This window comes from Camelus ferus, chromosome 8, assembly GCF_009834535.1.
Source record: "Camelus ferus isolate YT-003-E chromosome 8, BCGSAC_Cfer_1.0, whole genome shotgun sequence".
Taxonomy (NCBI): domain Eukaryota; kingdom Metazoa; phylum Chordata; class Mammalia; order Artiodactyla; family Camelidae; genus Camelus; species Camelus ferus.
Genome location: NC_045703.1, coordinates 72,107,017 through 72,129,219, shown reverse-complemented (window position 1 = coordinate 72,129,219; position 22,203 = coordinate 72,107,017). Strand labels below are relative to the sequence as shown.

Genomic DNA, 22,203 nt, shown 5'->3' with positions numbered 1-22,203 from the left:
TCGCGGGCACCGGTCACTTGGTCTCTATGTCCTGGCCTGGCCCCATGGGCTCAGCCATGTGGGCTGTGCTGGATTAGTCACAGACGGCCGACCTCTGTCCGCGGGACAGACGTACGTCAAACCAGCCCAGAGGTGGCTTCCACGGCTTCCATCAGGACGCTGCCCGCTCACAGGCTTAGCCGGAGATGTCACATCATGCTGGCAGTGCTCCCATCTCCAGGGTCAGCACATTCTCTCCCTGTCACACACCTACAGGGAAAGTCAAATCGGAGTGAGAAAACTGCTCCCAAAACAGAATCCCAACAGATTGAGCAAGCTGATACAGGCAAAGGGAGTGTCCGCAGAGAAAAAGCGCACAGCGTGTCAGATGTGAGTGAAGTTTTATTTGGGGCAAAATGAGCACGACAGCCCGGGAGGCAGCGTCTCGGGTGGCTCTGAGGCCCGCTGCCCGGAGCTGGGGGAGGGCAGTGCAGATGCGGTTTTGAGGAGGGGGGCACACAGTCAAGCAGAAGGCTGCTGCTGGTCACCAGGAGCAGGTGTCTCCATTAGTGATTTTAGTGCTTTTCTAGACATGAGGAGATGCAAGAATTGGGTCATAAAACCTTCTCCTGAAAGTACCTGTCGGAAGGTCTGTTCTGCCAGTTTTCCCCGAGCACGGAGCGCCTCAGTGCTGCTCTCCGTCCTGCAAGCCTTTCAGGGCGTGTGGAGGGTCAGCGACTGTGGTGGCTCCTGACGTCCTCCTTGTGGAGGTGGGTGGCGAGCGGCAGTCTTTAGCCTGCGCGAGTGACACAGGCTGTGACGTGAATGTCAGCTGCGGAGCGCTGGTGACGCTGCCGGTGTCGTGGTTATTCGGACGTCTCTACACAGGAGACCCCGGAGCTGAGCCCCCGCGGGCCCCCCGCCCTGCCTCCCTTCTGATGACGGCTCTCTTTAGATGTTACGAGCCGCTGAGGTTAGCTTTTCGCTCTGCGAGGTCACTTTTGCACAGATGGCTCTGCTCCAGTCCCAAATGTATGGTGTCCCTTGTCACCCAGTCTGGAGGGTGTGTGGTGGGGGTGGTCGTGGCGGCCCCCTGCCCTCGTTGCAGATTTTACCAGGAGGTTTGATGTTGCCTTCCTGACTGCGGGTTCCAGGGCCAAGGTTAGAATTCTGCCTTTGCAGGAGCAAGTCCAGATTTAGCCTTAAGCCTCCACTCCCCTGAGAAGCACGTTCCTCTGGAGGGCGAGGGGGCTCCCTAAGGGGACCCCAGGCTTCATCCTGTCCCTGGACCCCATCTCTACACTCACGAAGCCCTCAGAGCTGTAAGCTCACAAGTGACCATATGGCGGTTTTCCAGGGAACGTTTTTTCTGATGCTCTGAAGTCACAAAATGCCACAGTTCTCTCAGTGCAACTGGTGTTTAAAAGAGCAGGAGGCCAGCCTGAGCCCGGAGAGAGGCTGTCTTAGTGGCCAGCATGACAGAGAAAAATGCACACTTGTCAGAGCTGAGTTAGATTCGTGAGGTTTCCCGGGGAAGGGGGAGCAGGAATGGGCTGTCCTCCCTGTCTGTTTCTGTCTGTATTGAGACAGCGGACATAAAATCTGTCCTGTCAACACAAAACAGGCTTTACAGTTTTTCTTCTGGTCAAAATCATTGCATATTAGATACAAACTACTATATAAAATAGATAAACAAGGTCCTATTTATAGCACAGGGAAGTACGTTCAAAGTCTTGTAATAATCTGTACACGTGTGCTCCAGGGCGGGGCCCCGAGCAAACTTTCCTGGCTCTTATCAGTTTGCCCTGGAGACTCGGGTCTGTCTGCAGCACCAGAGCAGAACTCTTCCTGTGTGTAATGCCCTGGGGACACTCATCAGGAGTATTCTGATGTATTTTTTCTTTTTTTTAAGTTGAAATATAGTTACTGTACAGTACTGTGTAAGGTACAGGTGTAAATATAGTGATTCACAGTTTTTAAAGGTTAGACTCCATTTATAGTTATTATATAATATTGTTTCATCCCTGTGTTGTAACAAACCTCCTTGCCACTTAATTTATACAGAATAGTTTGCACCTCTTAATCCCCCAGTGCTGTCTTCCCCCCCCCAACTGGCGACCACTAGTTTGTTTTTTATGTCTGTGAGCCTGCTTCTTTTGTGTTACATTCACTAGGTTGTTGTATTTTTTTAGATTTCACATATAAAGAACATCATACAGTATTTGTCTTTCTCTGTCTGACTTATTTCCTCTTAGCATAATGCCCTCCAAGTCAATCCATGTTGCTGCAGGTGGCAAAATTCAGTTCTTTTTTATGACTGAGTAGTATTCCGTTGTATAAGTAATATTCTGATTTAACGAGACACTGAAATACTGAGAAATTCCTGAGCAGCTTTACTCGGATCAGCAACCCTGAAAAGCCCTCCTTCCTCCACATCTGGGAAATAACACCTTCGTCACCACCCTCTTCATCATCAAGAAACATTTATTGGACGCCCACGTGTGCCAGTGTGTTGGGTGTTAGTGAGTGCGGAGAGAGCCCCCACCGTGGAGTTAGCTTCCTAGGAAGGAACCATTGGAGGAAGGAGGGGACGTGGAGAGAAACACAAAGGGCTTGGATGCTGATCGTTAGAGAGTCAGTCTCAAAGCTACAAAGTAATCGCTCAACAAATGGATGCAGGACCTCAGCTGATTCATGATAAATAGACGACATACCGGCGGCAGGTGGGCACCCGCTTTGTAGCAAAGATTAAACAGCGAGAGTCAAGAAATAGCTTTCTTGTTTCATGTGGCCAGAGAGGCTTTGCACTTACATGGAATTTCATTAATAGCTGACTCAAGAAAGCAGGACCAGAGTAGGAAGAGACTTTTCTTTGTTAGTATGATTCTATTTTAAGAGATACTTTTAATTTGTATGATCAACTTGCAAACTTCCGTCCTGTTTTGTCAGTGAATAGCTCACCTGGCAGTCAGAGCAGCCCCGCCTTTCAGTTTAATGATGTTTGTCTGCTTTTAGATTCTCTTCTGGACGTTCTTGCTCTCGGGTTTGCCATGTGTTTATTGGCTGCTGCAGCCCGTCCGCTCTGCGGGCCTTCACTTTTGGGGTGTGCACAGGAGGGACACAAATGCTGACGGGGTCCAGTGGCTTCAAACATCTGGATCCAGTGGCTTCAAACATCTGGACAGGCAGCAACCTTTACATTTCTTCTAAAATTTGCTTTCAGAAAATAGACCGACAACACTAATAAAGCCTTAAATACATTCATTTCTTTGAGTGTGAAAGTCTCACTCCTGGTAGACTGTCAGCAGGAGAACTGGAAATCTTAGAAAGACTTTCATGCACATTTCAGTGTGACTGGCAATACCAGTAAATCGAACACATCCTAGGTGTCCAATAATGAACGGTTCTACCTTGGCGTATCCGCCTGTAGAGTGATACTCGGGAGATTTGATAGGAATTATTAAGCGCTGTTCTACAAAGTTAGTCTTCAAAGCTTTATGTTTAAAAAACAGCTTGAAGAAAGTGCTAGAAGGAATTAACAGATGCTAATTGACCTATCTTTGGATAGCAGGATTATGAGTGGTGATTGTGGTCTTTGTACTTTGATGTATTTCCCAAGATTTTTGTGATGCAGAGGAAAAGAATATTGGAGGATGGGTGTTAAAGGGTCAGAGACATATGCAGTGACATCAAGACGAGGGTAAATTTGGAAAGACCGGCTAAACACCTGCCCTGAGGCTGCTGCTTAGCGTTTAAACTGACATACAGACACTGGGCAGGATCGACGCTTTAGCACATTGCACTTGGATTCAGTGTCTTCTTTTCAAGAAAAAGATTTGCTGTGGCTGCCGCCCTAGTTCCTCTCGTCAGAAGGTCAGATGTGCACGTTGACCCTGCGATGCCCAGCGGTTCCTTCCAGGGCCCCCATAATCAGGGCTGTCCGTTCGAGAAAGAAATCCGTGCTCAGGCAGGCCTGCCCCCCAATTCCTGTCTTTGTCACAAGCTCCGTCCTCGCAGATGTCCACCTGGTACTGTCGGTGTGCAGCGGCGGGCATTGGAGACGTCCCTGGTGCCGTATTGTTTTTACCAGGTGTGATTAGCAGACTGCAGTCAGGGGCCAGCGACCCGGTGAGCAGTCTGCACCCGTCCTGGGCTGATGGCGTACGTAGTGAGCGTTTAGTACCAGTTAGCGGTCCTCCTCCTCCTCCTCGTCCTCGCTCAGCCCCTCCACAGCACCCAGCAGAGAAGGACCGGGTCCTCCATCAACCGCACAGAAGGTGTACAGCCGTGTTCTGCCCGTCCCTCCCTGTGGCCGTTTCCCTCTGCATTTCATCTCTCCAGAGCACTGAGCGCCTCCTCAGTGCTGCAGAGTGGAGTGACTGTCCGTCATCTGCCCACCTCCCCGCTGACCTTCGAGGTCCACAAAGCCGTTCCGTTCAGATGCACAGCAAGCACGCAGGCTGGCGCCTGCACTTAACTGGCCGGGATTTGAATGGAGGCATGAACTTGGCCCGTGTGGGTCTCTCCACCGTGAACTTCAGTTGGTCTGAACACTTGCTCTTTGTTGTTCTGTGTTGTTCTGTGTTGTTCTGCAGTTCGAGATGCTCACGGGGTCTCTGCCGTTCCAGGGGAAGGACAGGAAGGAGACCATGGCCCTCATCCTCAAGTGAGTAGGAGACGCCGCCCTTGCGCTCCACCCCTTCTGACACCAGGGGCTTCTGTCTCCGAAACCGACTGTCCAGCAGGCGGTGGTGGTAATGCACGCTCTTGGCATTTTCATCACAGTCGGTAAAGCGAGCGGGGTCTCGGAGTGAATCCAGTGAACTCTTCTATCGTAGATAGAGTTTTCCATCAGTAAAAACCGTCTCAGTTGTCCCATGGCAGCGTTCTCGGATGTGATGGTTAGTGACCTTCAGAAGCGCAAATTCAGAAGAGCAGAAGGATGTCAGGGTCCCAAGAGAGCTGCCCCCTTTTTTTTTCGTTAGTAATAGATTTTATTTAGCCCACTATAGCCAGCATACTGTCATTTCTACATGCAATCAATGTAAAATATTGAGTTTCCACCCTTTTATTAGTTCTACGTGTTTGAAATCAGTGTGTGTTTACAGAGCACCTACGGAACATTTAACTGAGCTCTGAGCTCTGGCGTCAGCAGAGGCATGTTGCCCACGTGACCAAACACACAGTTTTCTCCTTTTCTCTCGGGAAGAATCATCTACCACGTGCCATTTTGCTCTCAGACCCTAGAAAGTCCAAAACCAGAGCCGGTCTTGCTGGAACACCTTCAATGTGAGCAGGCTTCGTCTGAGCAGGATGTCCGAGGGAGAGCTGCAGGAAGAGAGAAGGGGACAAGAGGGCGCACGGGAGGGGGTGTGGCCCTGGAAACAGGCCGCGTGAGCTCGGGTCCCCGCCTCCGGGCTGAGCTGGGGTGGACTCCCCGCCCCCACAGGAGACACCACCGCACTGTGTCCTCACAACCAGCTCCCCAGCTCTGCTTGCAGTGGACGCATCACTTTTATAAAACCGAGAGGCGCCTAAAAAGCTTTTATTTTTGGAGATCACGTCATTATATAAAAGGAAGGAGAGGGACGAGGGACGGCACCCCGCAGACAGGATTTAAGCAGGTTTCCTGCATCGCGCGACCTTGCATTGCCGGTGACCTGGGCAGCCTCGGTCTGCTGAGGTTTCCTTAACGGCCTCTGTTCCTTGTTTTAATTTTAAGGGGGAACATGACCTTTTTCTGATGCTGGAATAATTCTCTCCAGCAGATTCCAGGTGTGAGCTTGTGACCTGTTGTCTGGGAGTGACAGAGCACTTCCGAAGGGGCAGCACCCAGCTGTGGTCAAGTAGTTCCCAAAGGGAGGTCCCAGCCCCCGGGGGCTTGCAGGGCCCTCCTGTCCCAGACGCTCTCAGTAGCGTTGTCACAGACTCAGCCAGAGGCAGGTGACAGAATCCAGCTGTCTCAGCAAGCCAAGAGGAGAGTCCCCAAATGAGAGCGATGCCCTCACCTCACCAAAGCCTTTTAAAAAAAATTTTTTTAATTGAAGTACAGTCAGTTACAGTGTGTCAATTTCTGGTGCACAGCACAGTGTCCCAGCCATGCATGTCCAATATCTGTATTCATTTTCATGTTCTTTTCCATTGAAGGTTGTTACAAGATATTGAATATTGTTCCCTGTGCTATACGGAAGAAACTTGTTTTTTTTTTTAATCTATTTTTACATATAGCACTTAGCCTTTGCAAATTTCAAACTCCCAGATTTATCCCTTCCCACCCCCTTTCCCCAGATAACCACATACTATGTCTGCCTGTTTTTGTTGTTGTCTTGGAAAACGTAGTTAATTTCCATTTAAAATGTCATTTATATTCGTGGCATTGTTACTGGTTCTTTTTAGCGGCTGTATTTTTTTTTAATGAATTATGAAGTGGCTGCTGTACACAGCCGCTCTGCGTCACGTCGACTGGATTTGGCTTGTCTGGGGACGCCAGGAGCACACAGCTCCGAAGAAACCCTGGGCACTTTGGGGCTCGCCTTCCTCCCCTGAAATACGACTGTGTTTTACAGAGCCAAGCTGGGCATGCCGCAGTTCCTCAGCACGGAGGCCCAGAGTCTGCTGAGAGCCCTCTTCAAACGGAACCCCTGCAACCGACTGGGTAAGACCCCCAACCCCCGAGCCCCCCAGCCGCCCAGCTGCCCAGACTCAGCTCTTGTCTGGCCGCATGTTTCTCTGCGCCCACCGAGAGCAGGGCGGAAATTTCATCGCGTGTCGCCGGACTGTGAGGTATACCAGAAGTCACTGTTTTCCCACAGAATGGTGGCGTGCACTTTTGGAACTCCATGAGCTAGAGACAGAACCACTGAGACGCTGCTTTTAATTGAACCCCTCTTCAACTGAGCAGTCTCAGCATACGTTACAGTTGGGATTGACGTGACTGTTTTACTAAGTACTAATTCGTTTTCAAAATAATCCTTTACGACAAGGTTTCGGGTAGGCTCCCTTCAGTGGCAGTCCTCCTGCCGGCGTAACTGGATCTGCAAACCCCTCCCCCCGCAAGTGACGCAGCCACTGAGATCTTTGTCCACCTGCTCAGGCTCTTTGCTCCCACAACCCGGGGAAGAAGCCGTCACTGCCGCTGGGATTGCCGTGTGGAGGGTGGTCAGGAGCAGGAAGTGAGGACGTGAACTCACCAGAGGCCGGGTGGGATCCCCGCAGGGGAACCCCCCCCCCGCCCCCATGAGGGGCTGGAAACACAGCTGAAACCACAAGGCACCTTTTTTCTGCCACAATGGTGGCAAATACCGTAGCAATCGGGACCGCCCAGGACCGTACAGGTGCGGGCCTGCCCAGCCACTGTCACTGAGAGCAAATCGGTGCAACGTTTTTGGCACTTTGGCAAAACCCAATAAAATTTTAAATTGTATACACCCTCTTACCAAAAAATTTTACTTCTAAAGTCTCTCCAACAGGAAAATCTCTGCCGGCATGTAGGTTATGTGTGTAGGAAATGCCTGTTGACCTGTTAGCCAAGACCTGGAGACAGGTAGATGTCAGTCAAGAAGGAAACTTTATAAATAGACCGTGTTGCATCCTTACCAGGCCTGCGGGCCAGCCGTGTGATGGGACTGGCCGTGGCGGGGCCCTCCTTGTGGCACCTCTGCCGTCCTGGCTGGGCGGTTCTTTCTGGTGGGGACCAGGGACCAGCACCGCGGGCTGTGTAGCAGCACCCCTGGTCTCCACCCCCAGAGGCCAGCGGCACCTCCCTCCCCGAGCTGCAGCAGCTGCAACTGCCCCAGACCTGCCCCTGGGGGCAGGTCCCCTGGTGAGACCCCTGCCCTGAGGCCCTGGCAGGAGACGCCGGGCTCTGTGTGAGTCGCTGCAGAGTCTGAGCGCATCCCGGGCTGGGACCTGCACCCATTTCACCCCAGAGCAGGTCCCAGCAAGGGTCCCGGAGAGACCCAAGTGGGCCCCAGCCCCAGACGCCCCACCCCTGCACAGGACTCGTGGCAGTGTCGGTGAAAATGACGAGGGAGTTTGATGAAAACTCGCCAGCCTGGTCATAGCACGGGCTTGCTGGGCTGCCCGGCTGTCCTGAAGAGAGCTGTAGGGTGAAGAGAGCTGTAGGGCCTGGCCCTGAGCGCAGCTTCCCTGCAGGAGGGGAAGGCGTGGCCCTCCTGCCTTCCAGAGGGCAGTGCGGTGGCCGGGAGCCCTGACGTCCAGGGTTGGGGCGACACTTGCTAGTGGGGGCTGACGCCATGATGTGAGTTGGATTTGTGATTCGGAGGAACCTTGAGGGCTAAACAGTTTCCTTCACTTCGTCGTTACTGGGACCCCTCGGCAAAGCCCCAGATGGGACCGCAGGCCTCTGCCAAGGATCATCCGTGCCCCTCCTTCGCGTGGTCTGACCCAGGCAAGGCCAGGACCTCGGTTCTAGGAGATGCCCACACCCCACACCCTTCCTTCAGGACTTGGCCTGCCGCCGCCCTCACATAAACCTGTGTCTCCGTAAACAAGCACGTTTCCGGAGAGCAGCAAAGGCTCACCTGAGGGTGGGGGTCATGGGACGATGGGAGACCTCAGCCCGAGGAGCTTACGGGGACAGGCGGTAAAAGGCACGGGCACCGTTTGCCCTGAGACTGCTGTCTCATTGCAGTTTGATCAGATCCAGTGCAGCCTGGCCCGGGGCCTCCGGAGGTGCAGACACCCAGACTCAGCTCTGAGCTTTTCCAGGACATGGAAGAGCATCTCTCCTCTCAGGAGCACATTTGAGGCGTAGAATCAAACAGTAAACATGTCCCGCAATTATGTCTATGCCTCGCCACTCCCTCTAATTTGTCTCTGAATGTCACACAAAGATTGAAATTGGTCGCCCAGTTCAGATCTGGATCCTGCTTTAATTGATTATCTTTCGTTAATGTCTCCATCAGTGCAAGAGAGATGCTGAAATAAGCCCTCCCGGTCCAAGGCCAGCTTGCCATCCAGCTCAGCAGATCTTTTTTTTTTTTTTTAACTGAGGTATAGTCAGTTGCAGTGTATCAGTTTCTGGTGTACAGCATCATGTCCCAGCCATGCATGTACATACATGGAGCAGATCTTAACCCGTTTCAGAACACACCTGCCTCAAAGTCTGGCTGGCGCAGCTGTGGACCATCCAAGGGCCATAAACTGCTCTGCACATCATTTCCACGCCTGTTAGAACCGCTGACACCCAGTCTACAGCTTCCATTGGTGTCATCAGTCTTTTAACGTTTGGTCCCAACAGTTACTTCGGATCAATTAGCCGGTGCACCATTATTCCGATTCTGTGACTCTGTCCTGTGCGCTGTGCCCTCATCTAGCTTAGGTGTGGTCTCTCCCCCCACAGTGCTAAGAGGCGGGCACTGGGGGTGGGGGCTTGGGGGAGGCAGGAAGACCGCCTCTCACGCCCCTCTGCCGATTGGGTCTTTAACAAACCAGGTGAATAAGTCATTTCTCTTCCTGAGCCCCTGGTCCCTCCCGGGGTGAGGATGGTGATGATGACAATGACACGCAGGGAATTCTGCACTAATAAAATTATCTCGTTTAAATCCTCATAATACTTCAAAGTAGATAAAAGGAGAAACATTAGATTCACTTATGAAAACGGCGTATCCATAAGAATTGCTTTTAGCTGTAAGGTACAGGACACTTAAATAATTTTAAATTGTTTAACACAGCAAATTTAATTTTTTTAAACTGCAGTTTATTTTCTTCACATTAACAAGCCACGTTGCAGAAGAGGGTGGGAAGCACTGGCCGAGCAGTGGACAATCGCTGTCAAGAGCCCAGTCTGTCTTCCTAGTTTACCGTCCTTAGTGCACTGCCTTTCATCTTCGTGCATGGTGCCTTGTGATCACAAAACGACTGCTGTGGCCCCAGGCATCACATTCACGTTGAAGGGAGGGCATGGATGAGGCCAGCTGCATCTATCCTTTTATCAGGAAAGCAAAGCGGGGACTTACCTAGATTTCTTGCTGGATAGAAACCATCACATGGCACTTCTAGCTAAAAGGAAGGTGGGAAGATGAGTATTGGTCCTTGGAGTGAAAGGCAAGGAGGGCTGGCAATGGTGGTTTTATTAGCCAGCCAGCAGGGTCGGCTCCAGGAGGTAGTTAATAACCATGAGCTCCATGAAGACAGCAGTTCTGTTTGCTTTATCTTGACACTCAGCTCCTGAATCACACAGAGGCCCCACTAAATATTTGAATTTTAAAAATAGTAGCTGTTCCTTGAAACACTATAAAAAACAACTCCTTACCCTAAACCCTTTGGACTCCGGCTCAGCTCATCACACGTCCTACGAACCTGCCCCATCAGAGCCCTCCTCCTGCTCCCTGTGGTCAGCGGGCTGACCGTGCAGGCTTGGGCACTGCGTCCATCGGGTTTTTCAGGAGTGCCTGCTTTTTAGGCAATTGAGGGAATACTGGGACCCCATACCAAAGATCTCAAGGCTGACCGGCCACCTTGGGGAGGTAACTAGTTAAAAACAGCCCCCCCCCCCCAGTTTGACTATTCTGGGATGGGGTTCCGGAGCGTGGCTCCGACCTCACCTCTTGGTGTCTAATATAAGACAGGGTGTGGGGCTCTCTCCCCCGCCTTCCTCTCCGAGCCTCGGTCGCCCCCTTCCCTGCTGAAGAGAGGTTTCACTCTTTGAACCTGGAGGAAGTCCATGAAGTGAAGTTCACTTTTCTGATTTTGTTTTTTCTTTCTCCTCTAGTGACTGGTACCTCTTCCCTCCTCTGTGGGGTCAGCCTGAGAGGCACACCGTTCCTTCCCATTTCCTCACGAGGCACCATAATACCACAGGGCTACCATAAAATTAGCATGGTAGCTCTCTTGCCAGACTTCCAGACTGGTTTTCTGAAACAAAAAATACATAAATCACTTACAAAATGCCTTCCGCCCTCCAGATCCAAGGGGAGCATAACTACAACCCCCCCAACCCCCTCCCCAGACCTCGTCCTATTTCCGGGGACAAAGCCTCCGCCTCCGAGTGCTGTGACATTTGCGAGGAGAGAGCAGTGTCTCTGAAAAACCGTGGATGACACTGCATCTTGAAACTCGCCCATGTAACTAGTCGGGGCAGACTTGGGGCTGGGCCCTGAGAGCTGGCACCAAACTTCCTGCAGGAAGCCGCGACAGCCCGAGCGGCAGGAGGGAGCAGAGGCTGTGGGTGCGCTCTGTCCGTGCAGAGGGAGGCCTGGGATCCCCGTGTGTGGAGGAGCATGTACGGTCCCCTCGAGGAAGTTGAGGCAGGCCTTCCCCCTGGAGCCAGCTGTGAGACCCGCCCACTCGGGGCAGAGCAGGCTTTGGCTCGATTCTGGACCAGTGTCAGACATCCGTGTCCGGGTTAAAGGCCACACGTTAGGGCTGAGCATTTATGGTTTATCTACGTCTAATCTTTGCAGCAACAAAGGCCACGTTCAGCTTTCCTAAGTCTTAGAAATCGAAAAACGTTTTCAGGAAAATTCTCTGTAGCTCTCTGCTTGTATTTCCAACAAAAGAAGCCGTTTTGCTTGGCCTGTTAAACTTGAAAAATGAACTCTCTGTGGGCAACAACTCGATTCTTTCTCACTTCAGTTTGGGCTGAGGAGGTGACTTTCCTTCCTTCGCCTACAGAGGACTCCCTGAAATCTCACTGTAGTTGGACTGAATGAATTGTGCAAAAGTCACGATCTTAAGGCGTAAAACGCTGTATTTATCAGGCCCGAGCGTGACGCGAGCGGGGGCTGGGTTCTTAGCGGAAGAGCCCCCTGCGTCGCAGAGGCTGCCCCAGGCGGCTCTTCTATTCTCCCCGTCCTCGTCCTCGGGCTTCCCCACCAGCCGGGGCCTGTGCCACTTTTTGTGATAGTTTATCCCCTGTTCTGTTTCAGTTGTGGTGAAATACAGAGACCGGAAAGTTCATGATCGTGACCATTTTGTAAGCGCACATCTCCCTCACGTTGTCCGCTCACATTCTGTGCAGCCGTGAACACCTTCCAGCCGCAGAGCTCTTTTCGTCTTGCAAAACTGAAGCTCTGTCCCCACTGAACAGGAGCTCCCCACTGTCAGTTCCCCGGCCCCGGCACCCTCCATTCCACCTTCTGTCTCTGGGCCTGACGTCTCTTGGTGCCTCGTGTGAGTGGAATCACACGGTATTGGGATTTTGAGACAGGCTGGTCTCACTTAGCATAGTGTCCGCAAGACGCACCGTGTTGTAGCACACGTCAGTGTCCCTGCTTCTAGGGCTGGTGCTGTTCCACTGAGCGGGCACACCGTGTTTTGCTCACCCATCATCCATCCGTGGACATTTGGGTTGCTCCCACCTTTCGGCTATTGTAAGTGACGCTGCTCTGAACACGCGTGTGCAAATCTCTCTTCAGGACCTTGAATGCCAGCAGTATAACTGCTGGAGCTTGTGGTAATTCTGGTTTTAATTGTTTGAGGCGGCACCTTACTGTTCTTCACCGTGGCTATGCCGTCCTCCTAGCCGTGGGAGAGTTCCAGCCGCTGACGCTCCCAGTCCGGCACGGCGGCCCGCGCGGGGAGGCACCCAGTGGGCCGGGGTGAGAGGGCAGCGGCGCCGCTCGCAGGGCATACTCTCGCCCCACCTTTCCGTATGTCATCTGAAAACGTCTGTCGGAGTATTTAAAGCACGTACAATAGCCAAGACATGGAAATACACACACCTCCATGGGCTCCCCGTACTTTCCAGGCTCTGGCTCTGGGGCAACAGTGGAGCCAAACTATGGCCCTCGTTCTCAAGGGGCCTCTCAGATGGTAAAAGAGACTGCGGTTAACCAGAGGAGCACACACGCAGTGGAGTAACAAAGTGACGTGGAAGACAGATCTCAAGCCAAGGGGCCGAGGGGCCTGTCGGAAGGTGGAGGGAGCGCCAACATGAACCAGGAGGGAGCGTGGGAGGAGGACCACCCGAGTGGCAGCAGCAGGCAGAGGGACAGCCCGAGGGGGGCCGGAACGCCAGCACCCCATCCCCCCTCGCCCCCCACACGGTTACTTGCTGTGCAACATTGAGCAGGTGGCTGCACCTCTCTGTGCCTGGTTTCCATACGTGTGAACCGAGAGTGATGGCTGCACCACCTCCATAGGATTGTTAGAAAGATGTAATGAGCTGGAGCCACGTCTGACACATAGGAAACGCTATCAGGTGGCTGACTAGTAAATGCGTGAAAAAGCACAAATAATTGGTGCGCAAAGACCTGCGGGCTGGGGATGGTGCTGGACCTCTTGGCCACGTTGCTTCCCATTAATTGGACCCTTTCCTTTCTCTGCCACTTGGTTGTGGGACAGGAAGAGAAAGTTAGCAGAGGCACAGTTACTTTAAAGAAAACCGTCAGCCCAAGGGCTGCGTTTTAGCAGGTCTTGTTAAACCATCTCCCGAGATCATTGTGGAAGGAAGAATGAGTGAGAAAGGGATTGTCTGACTCTCCCCGCAAAGCCCTGCATGATGAGGTGGAAACGCGTGAGAGCACCTGGCGGGCCCTGAGCTCATGCCGGGAGCAGGACGGCGGAGAGCCGTCTTCAGAGAAGGGGGCCCTCTGATCTGTTACCCTCGGAGGATTCTGCACACAACCTGCCACCAGTAACTGTGCCCATGGCCGAAACTTTTCCTTCAATACCAAGTTTCTGTTGTGAAAATCTGTCCAGTCTCTGCCTTGTCATTGAGTGCCAGAATAGGATCCAGACGCGTATTCTGTGAGCGCATGTGTGAGCATCCGTGCGAAGTATCTGCCTCCCAGGGCAGCAGGACACCGCTCCGCTCCGGATCAGTCCCCTCTCAGACCATGCCCACGTGTGGTCTCACCTGCCTGACTTCCCTTGGGGAGGAAGCTGGAATCAGAAAGGAGAAATGAAGGTTTCAGCGGGTGTATCCATTGAAACACACAGTAGAACGAACAATTCCGACTCATCAGTTGCAGGCTTTTGTCTTGAGAATCCCTCTTTTCTTTCGAATATCATGGCGTTTGGTGGAAAGGACTCGCGTAGTGACCCGGGCGACTAAGATGGGGAGGGTGGAGCTGGATGGGTCTCTCCTTGTTCTGGAAGAAGACAATGATTTTCTAAATCTGTTTTGTCTTAGGATTTAGCATCACAGAAATCAAAGTTCTCCGACCCCAAAGGCTGTTGGATTATTTAGCTGGCGTAAGTGATGAGAGAGAAAGATGGGTTTATCTCATTAGGTGTGTAGCGAACCAGCAGTTAAAAGGTACTCGCCCAGTGGAACCCACAGAAGCGTGGATAACGGCCCGTCACATAACCTCCAGAGTGAATCACCGGAAAGCTTTGCAGGAGTCGTGGACCCTCCCGCAGGAGTATTTCATACCATAAGATGTCCAGGCTCAGCATAAAAAAGAAATTACAGTCAGAATTATTACTCTCCCAACTTGACCCAGGTCAGCTGCTAAATTTAATTGCCTGGAAATCTTTGGCCCTAAGGTGGAAATTATGTTGAGTGGATTAATCTTGGTTTACACAGGCCACTGGATTAGAAGGCTGGAACTTCTTCCTGCTTCTGACTGCCTTGAACCTTATTCTTACGCCCCCAGAAGTCCCCTGGCCACGTGGGGAGTTCATTATCAGAAGGCCTCACCCAAGCAGAGGTCCCCACACAGACCTGTGGTCTGACCACAGTACCTTCAAGTCGGACCAGATCTCTGTCTCCTGAGGCTTAACCCGCTGGGCCCTCAGGCGCTTGCGCCCTGGGCCATGCTCCTGGGGGCTGGTCCTGATGTCGCGGTTGCCTGGCAACTGCCCGCATCACCCTCCTGGCTCTCCCCTCAGGCAGCAGACTTCCCAGACCCCAGGCCTGCTCTACCCTCGCCTCTCAGCTCCCCAGACCCAGTTGCTGAGTGTGAGCGGATAAAGCAGTCAGCTGCAAATCCTGAGGAGTGAAAAGAAAAAGCACCCAGGAGCTCACAGTTCGGGGCGTGCACAGGTACTTCTACTCCAGCAGATGCCGGGGAAAGGTGGGATGGTCCTTGGCTGCCCCGAGTTTCTTGCTTCACCATCACAAATCCCCACAGACCTGGCGGCTTACACAGCAGAGAGGTGCTGTCTCCCCGTCTGGAGGTGGGAGTCTGAGGCCAGGGTGTGGCGGGCTGGGTCCTTACGTGTCTGTGAGCGAGGACGTGCTCCCTGTGCCTGCAGAAGTCTCACCCCACCTCTGCCTTTGCCACCCCCAGCCTTCTCCCTGTTGTGCTCATCCAGATTCCTGCTCCCTGTGAAGACGCCAGTCATGCAGGGTGAGGGGTGCCCCCTCCTCCAGCACGAACTCATCCCCACTCATTACTCCTGTGATGGCCTTGATCCAAATAAGGCCCCACTGTGAGGTTCTGGGGTTGGGACTGCACCATATGAATTTGGGGGAACACGGTTCAGCCCACAGCATCTCCAAGAGGGTGTCCATAGAAATTCACAGCCAGAAGAAACCACAGAGGAGCACCTGGCTGATGGCACACGCTTGACAGGTGATGAGACAGGCCCTCGCCCGGATCACCTGCCCAGGGCACCATGGCTGAGGAGTCTGGAGCTGGTGTGTCCACCTCGTCGTCCCCTGAAGATACAGTGTCTTCACCCTAAGTCTCAGCCTGCCACTGACTGCAGGTGTCCACGGTTGAGGAAGGTGCCTGGGGCACCCGTGGCAGGTGCTGGTGACACTCCAGTCGGTGATGCCACCATAGTCTGCCCGGGAAACCAGTCGTGGGGGAAGAGGCCGGGAATCTCAGGCAGAAATCCCCCTGCCTCTCCCCTGAGGACTGACAAGCCTGAGGAACCAGCAGAATGAGTTCCCTCCACCTGGGCAGGAGGCAGAGGCTGGGCTGGGGCAGAGTGCGGGGTGGGGTGGTGCTGGGGGAGCAGCGGGGTGGCGGGGTGGGGCAGCCCCAGCCAGGCCAGGCCTAGCCGAGCCCAGCGGCCCGGTGGATGGGGGCCAGCGAGGGGACAGGGGTGTTTTCTGTGCGGAGAATGGTGAGATTTTACACTTTCATGCTTGTCAAAATGGAGTCCAACCTGTGTTTACTTCGACGGTGGTGTGTGTGGAGGCCTGGCCGCTGGAAGACTGAGTTATTTGGGTCACACCCTTATTTATTATGCAGTGTGAGCTGTTCCCTGGGAGAGGCAGGTGACTCCCAGACCCTGCTGCTGTCGGGGCGGGGCCGCCCCACAGGGCTGCCTAGGGGTCCCCTGGGTCTCAAAGCCTGTGCGGTGTGGGGAGGGAGCGGTGCAAGGTGGGGGTTCCAGGCCCAAGAAGCATCACGTGCCACGTGGGGAGTGAAGAAGGGCGCCGGGAGCAGCGTGAGCTCCATGTGGCCGAGGGGAGGGAGGCGGGGAGGCAGTACCGGCTGACCGCCTGCCCCGGGGGCTGCGACTCCCCCAGGTGGGGCCCCTTTGAAAACTTGGTTCTCAATCGATCACTCTTGACGCTGGGGCCGTGAATTAGAGGACGACCCTCGGCGGGATGTCTGGCTCGTCCCTGTGGGCAGCTGCAGCTTCTCCGGAAAGTCCTGGGCCGTCCTGAGAGCAGGAGGAGGAGGTTAGGAAGGAGTGAGACTGGACGCGCGCGGGCGGGAAACCCGCGCAGCCCAGGCTCTCGGAGAACCCCGTGGGCAGAGCTGAGCCCCAGCTGAGCGCTTCTGTTTTTCCTGTTTCTGTCTAACCCTCCAGAGTTGACCTCCAAAAGGTGCGCTTTACCGATCTGACTTCAAACACAGTCCACCCTGGGCTCCAGGCATCTCATCCTGGCTCCCACTGGCACTGCTGTGACCTCTCATAAAGGGCCGGCCTTTGACGGCTTGGCCAGGACCAGCCAGTGCGCCGAGCCTCTCGCTTGGAGCTGACGGTCCCAAGCCAGCCTGGGGACACTGCTGGGGCCCCGACCTCAGCCGGCAGTGTACCGGGAGACAAGCAAAGATTTTAAACATGAAATTAAATGAAATTTCAAGCTGACAGGAAATACTTTAAAACTGTAAAAAGAATATGTAGATAATCTATAAGTGATTAAGAAGTTTAAAAAAGAAAAACAGACTTAGAGTTCAAATCCTGGATAGTTACAGACTGGGCTTTAAAAGTGTGCCGGCCACGGCGGGAGGTGCAGCTCAGTGCTGGAGTGCGTGCTCAGCATGCACAAGGCCCTGGGGTCACCCCAGCACCTCCAACAACAAAGTAAATAAATAAAGCTAACTACCCCCCCCAAAAAAACCCTAAAAATAAAATTAATTTTTTAAAAAACCTTTAAAAAGTGTAAACAGCCCTGTGTTTTACAGAGGTGCTCCGAGCTCCCCTGCACAGACAGAAGATAGTTCCTGTTGGATGCAGAATTACCCCCCAGCCAAAGCGTAGAAATCTGAGATGGGGCTTCAGAGAAGGACGCTCAGGAAGATCTCCACAAGTGATGGGAATGGAAGCCCTTAAACGCTCATATTACAGAGAATAAGTGTGGGTGTCCTAGAATTCCGTTCATTTCCAGCATTGACCACACAGTTATCGCAGACCCCGTGCTATCAGGGTCACTCCCACCAGACCCCCCTCCCCAGACGCCAGTCCCGAGTCCTTGGTGCAGACCAGCTGCGAATCTGGGGTTCCCCAAACCCCCTCCTCGGGTTTGATAATTTGCTGGATCAGATCACAGAACTCAGGAAAGCTCTTTAGTGACTTTCTATTACCGATTTATTACAAAGGATATTTCCAAAGATTGAACAGCCAGAGGAGGGGGTGCGAGGTCCAGAAGGGTCCCGGGTGCAGCCGCTTCTGTCCCTCTGGGGCTGAGGGTGGCCCACCCTCCCAGGTGTCCACCAGCCCGAAGCTCCCCTAGCCCGGTGGTGCAGGTGTCCTTGGAGGTCCCATCATGTGCGTGTGACTGGTTACATCCTCGGCCGTTGGTGATTGGACCCACACTCCAGCCCCTCTCCCACCACCCCCACCGGGATCAGAGGTGGGTGAGAGCTCCAACCTTCATGCGAGGTTGGTTCCCATCTTCAGGGCCTTCCACAAGTCACCACATTAAGGTAAATTCAGGAATTTATCTAATTGATCTGTGCTGGAAAGGAGCTTATTATGAATAACAGAAGTCGCGTCTCTCACTCCTGGAGCTGCTTCAGGAGCCGGTGACAGAAGCCAAACATGACAAGATACTCTGTCACTCTTACCATGTAGACATTCAGGAGCTCTGGCCAGGAGTTTGAAAGGTCAAAATATTTATTTCTTACTATATCATAAGATCACAGGTCCTCAGAATAAAGACCCTTCTCTCCCACCTCGCGCCCTGCAGGGCTGACTGCTGGCCCCTTAGGGCTGCGAGGCCGGTGGTGGGGGGTGGCAGGCAGGAGCGGTGGCAGCTGTGGGCTCCTTCCCACTGGAGAGCCGCAGGACCGGCCCCGCAGCTGCCCCAGCCCCTCTCCCTGCGGAGCCAGAGCCCCTCGGCGAGAGCACCGGCCTTTGCCCACCAGGAACATTCTCTGACGCTGTCTCTGCCCTGGTCCCAACAGGTGCTGGCATCGACGGCGTGGAGGAGATCAAGCGACACCCTTTCTTCATCACCATAGACTGGAACGTAAGTCGCAGGGACCACAGGGAGGTGGGGGGGGACACGGCAGCGGCTTGGTGCAAACCAGAGGTGAATGTAGACCTGTCACCGGAGGGGCATTTCTGTTAAAATGTTCCCAGAGGGAAGACCTGGGGCGGGGGTGGGGCCATCCACCCACCAGAGCCCAGGTGCCCCAGCACCCAGGAAGGGGCAGGCAATCCTCAGGGGTTCTGATTACGCAGGCACTTCCCAGGCACAGGCAGGTCCCACCAGCCCCTACCCTGCGGCTCTCAGCCTGAAATCCTGTGCACACTTTGCCGTTAGAGACCAGCAGCCTGCAGCCACAGCCACTCCCAGCTCCCTGAGGATGGAGCAGAGGCCTCCCTGGGCCCAGCAAGAGGCTGAACAGAGCGCCTGGTTTGGGGCCTGTGGGCAGCCCAGGGTCTGTACTGGGTCTGGCTCTGATCAGGATCATGCCAGCACAAGTAACACTGCCGTAGAAGTTGTTACAGAAAAATGGTATCCAGACCGCAAAAGACAAAGCGTTCTGTGACACTTGTTATAGATGGACGAGGACTCCATTCAGGGGCCATCACGATGGGGTGGGGGCCACTGTGGGGTTGAGAGAGGAGGCTCCGATCTGAAGACAGCAGGCAAGGGGGCGAGGCAGGCGGGGGGCAGATGGAAAATGACCAAGAAAACACCAGGGCGAGAGGGTTTCGGCTAAACCAACCCACCAGGATTCTCGCTGAGGCGGGCAGGATGGTCAGACCACGGTCAGATGTCCAGCGTGATCCCATACGGAGGCGGGGTGGGGGTTAAGCTGATGTAGGATTCCCGAGAGGACTGGGCAGTGCAGGGAGGAGCTCGCATGTCCAGAAGGCGGGCCTGACGGGAAGAGCTCAGGGGCCTGGGCAGTCTGGCCGGGGTCATGTGAATCACAGCACCAGGGTGTCGGAGCTGGACTGCAGCTACCCCCCGGGAGGACCCCACGTCCAGTTCCCCCAGCTGCCCGCCAGGATGCAGCTGGACGCTGGCTCAGAAGTTCCCAAATCTCCCTTCTCCCCAACCTCTGGTGCCGGCTCTGAGGGGAGGGGGCAGCGCGGGCAGCTCCGGACACTCCGGCCGACCATGGGGCCCCAGGACGCGCGGCCCGAAGGCTGGGGCTGCTCCTTGTCCGGAGGAAGGCGGGCCTCCTCTGACATCAAGCCCTGCAGAACCACCCGTTAGGTGGGCACAAAGGCTGTTACATCTGGGGTGTTCTCTTCCTGAGCCAACAAATTAAGCTTGGAGGGTTTCAACAGGATGTTTACAAAATGGAAGTGTCCTTTATACTACAGAGGGCGGTGTCCACGTTTGCCAGCCCCTCCCTGGGGGCTGGGGCACCCGGGCTCTGGTGGGTGGACGGCCCCACCCCTGCCCCAGACCTTCCCTCTGGGGACACTTTAACACAAATGCAGAATAAAACCAGCAGTTCACCAAGCTTCCAGCCTCGCTCCCCCCCAGCACTGCTCCGCTTTCTACTTGAACCCCAGGAAGCATCAAACTGGGAGAGTGTGGGGACTTTTAAAGCCTAGTTTGAGTTCTGATCATAGAACTTTCACTAAGTTAGACTCCGTTTCAGAGGTAGGAGTGGAGGAAGGCCTGGACTCTGCTGGTGTGACGGCCCCGCCCCCACCCACAGGCGCTCAGGGCGGCTCCCTCGCCCTCAGCTGTTACTCGCTGAGCCCCAGGCCCTCCCAGGGCATGGGGACGGAGCAGTGGACGTGACAGGCGGCTCGAGGTCGGGCGCTTATCATCTGGTTGGGAGAAAGAGACAATCAACAAAGGAGTGTGCCTGGGGTCACATGGAGGATGCCACCCCCATGGAGGAAAATGGGCAGCGGGTGGAAAGGCCAGGGAGGAGGCAGGGGAGCCGAGCCCCCTGCCCTGCACGCCCCACCCCTGCCTCTCCGTGCACCTCCCAGCCAGGCTGTCTGGAGTCTGCCTCTCTGGGTGCTCCGTGGCTCCCTCTGCACTGCCCAAGTCTTCCTGTTTGTTTGTTTGTTTTGGTGGGGGTAGGTAATTAGGCTTATTTGTTTATTTATTTTAATGGAGGGGCTGGGGGTTGAACCCAGGACCTCGTGTGCGCTAACCACACACCCCACCCCTGAGCTACACCCTCCCGCCCTCAAGTCTTCTCTTAAATGCCCTCCTCTCACTGAGACCTCAGATGGTCCTGCTAGCCCCCCACAATGGCAGCTCCGCACCCAGTGCCCCTGCGGCCCTGGCCTCTCTCCGTGTCCCGTGTCCTCTGTCCCCATCCTGAGCACCACGTGATGTGCTGACTTATGATGCTGATTGTTATTTCCTGTCTCTGGCTGCTGGAGCGAAAGCTTCAGGAGGTCAGGAGTCTGTCCAGTTGCTTAGAGATGTGTCCCTGGGACGGGGCCTGGACGGGGGGAGGCTCCTGTAAAGTCCCAGGTGAGTGAGCAGATGAGGGCGTGAGTGATGGACCGAGCGCCCAGACGGGCGTGAAGGGCAGGGCTGTGTGAGGCTCTCCTGGCCAACGGCGGCCATGTGGGGGGCTCTGCTCTGCTCCCTCCCCCCGGGTCTCCGGGCCAGCCCTCCCAGCACAGAGGGAACCAGCAGGGCCCTGGGGAACGGGGAGCGGCTCTGCCAGGACGGGGCCTTGCTGGGACAGGACCAGCACGGGAGGGGATCCTGAGAGAGGCTGCGGGCAGGAGCCGCGGAGACGGGTCCCTCACCTAGGACAGGTGCCGGCGAGGACGGGGCTTGTCGTGGGGGGAGCGGTGGGGGGGGGAGAGCAAGTCAGGAATCTTGACAGCATGGCGGCCTGGAACACTGCAGGCTGGGTGGACATGGGTTCCAGAAAACCCGATTGTGAGTGAGCTCTGAGCAGAAGCCAGCCTCTCCCCGGTCACAGGAGCCAGGCCGCGGTGCCGGCCAGTCAGGGCAGCTCTGGTGCAGAGTGGGTCCCTGGCTGTGTGGTCAGGGCAAAGTCCCTGGATTTCTGGGCCAAGAAGGTGGCATTTCTGCATTATGTCAAAGCAATCGGACTGGAATTAAGGGTGGGAAGTTCGTTTTGTTGCTTTTAGCATTTCATTTAATGTTCGCTGGTTTGGTTTTTGAGAGACGCCCTTCTGACTCACCCAGACAGGCTTTCCTACTGTCCTTTCCACACTCGCCGAAGGGAGACCGGAGGCGGGGACAGAGGAGCAGAAGGCTCTCTTGCCTCCCTCGCTCTGAATGCGGCGGGGAGTGAGTGGGGGAGGAGCTCTGACACACACCACTGTACAAACTGATTTATTTAATGACTCCTTGGCGCTCACCCACGTCAAAGTGAACACGGTGTCCCGGACATGACGACTGAAAGACAGCTGTCCTCAAGCTGCTCCACGCCCGGGGGTGACTTTGTGCAGGAGTGCCGTGGTCCGGCCACAGAAGAGGTGTGCGGTGGGGTGTCCCGTCAGAGGAGGGTGATGCTGCAGAGACTGAGGAGAATGGACAAGCTGAGGGGCCGGGGAGGAGAGGAGGGAGTCCCAGCAGAGACCTCTCGGGACTGCAGCCTCAGGCCCGCCGCTCAGGCCCTTCCCAGGGGCACTGAGCAGTCCCCCGTCTCCGCTGGTCCCGTCCACGCCCGGCATGAGCCGCTCAGCCACGTGGGAGCTGGTGCGTCCTGTGCA

The 22,203-nt window shown here is 54.7% G+C and overlaps 1 protein-coding gene across 1 annotated transcript in view; it reads left to right on the top strand.

The window, feature by feature from the left end:
• The window catches only part of RPS6KA2 (ribosomal protein S6 kinase A2), a 318,148-nt gene that overhangs the window by 262,496 nt on the left and 33,449 nt on the right, over nt 1–22,203 (top strand). Inside the window, 3 exon segments of the mRNA XM_032485337.1 lie at nt 4,575–4,645; nt 6,546–6,634; nt 18,480–18,544. Coding sequence (XP_032341228.1) covers nt 4,575–4,645; nt 6,546–6,634; nt 18,480–18,544 — 225 coding nt within the window.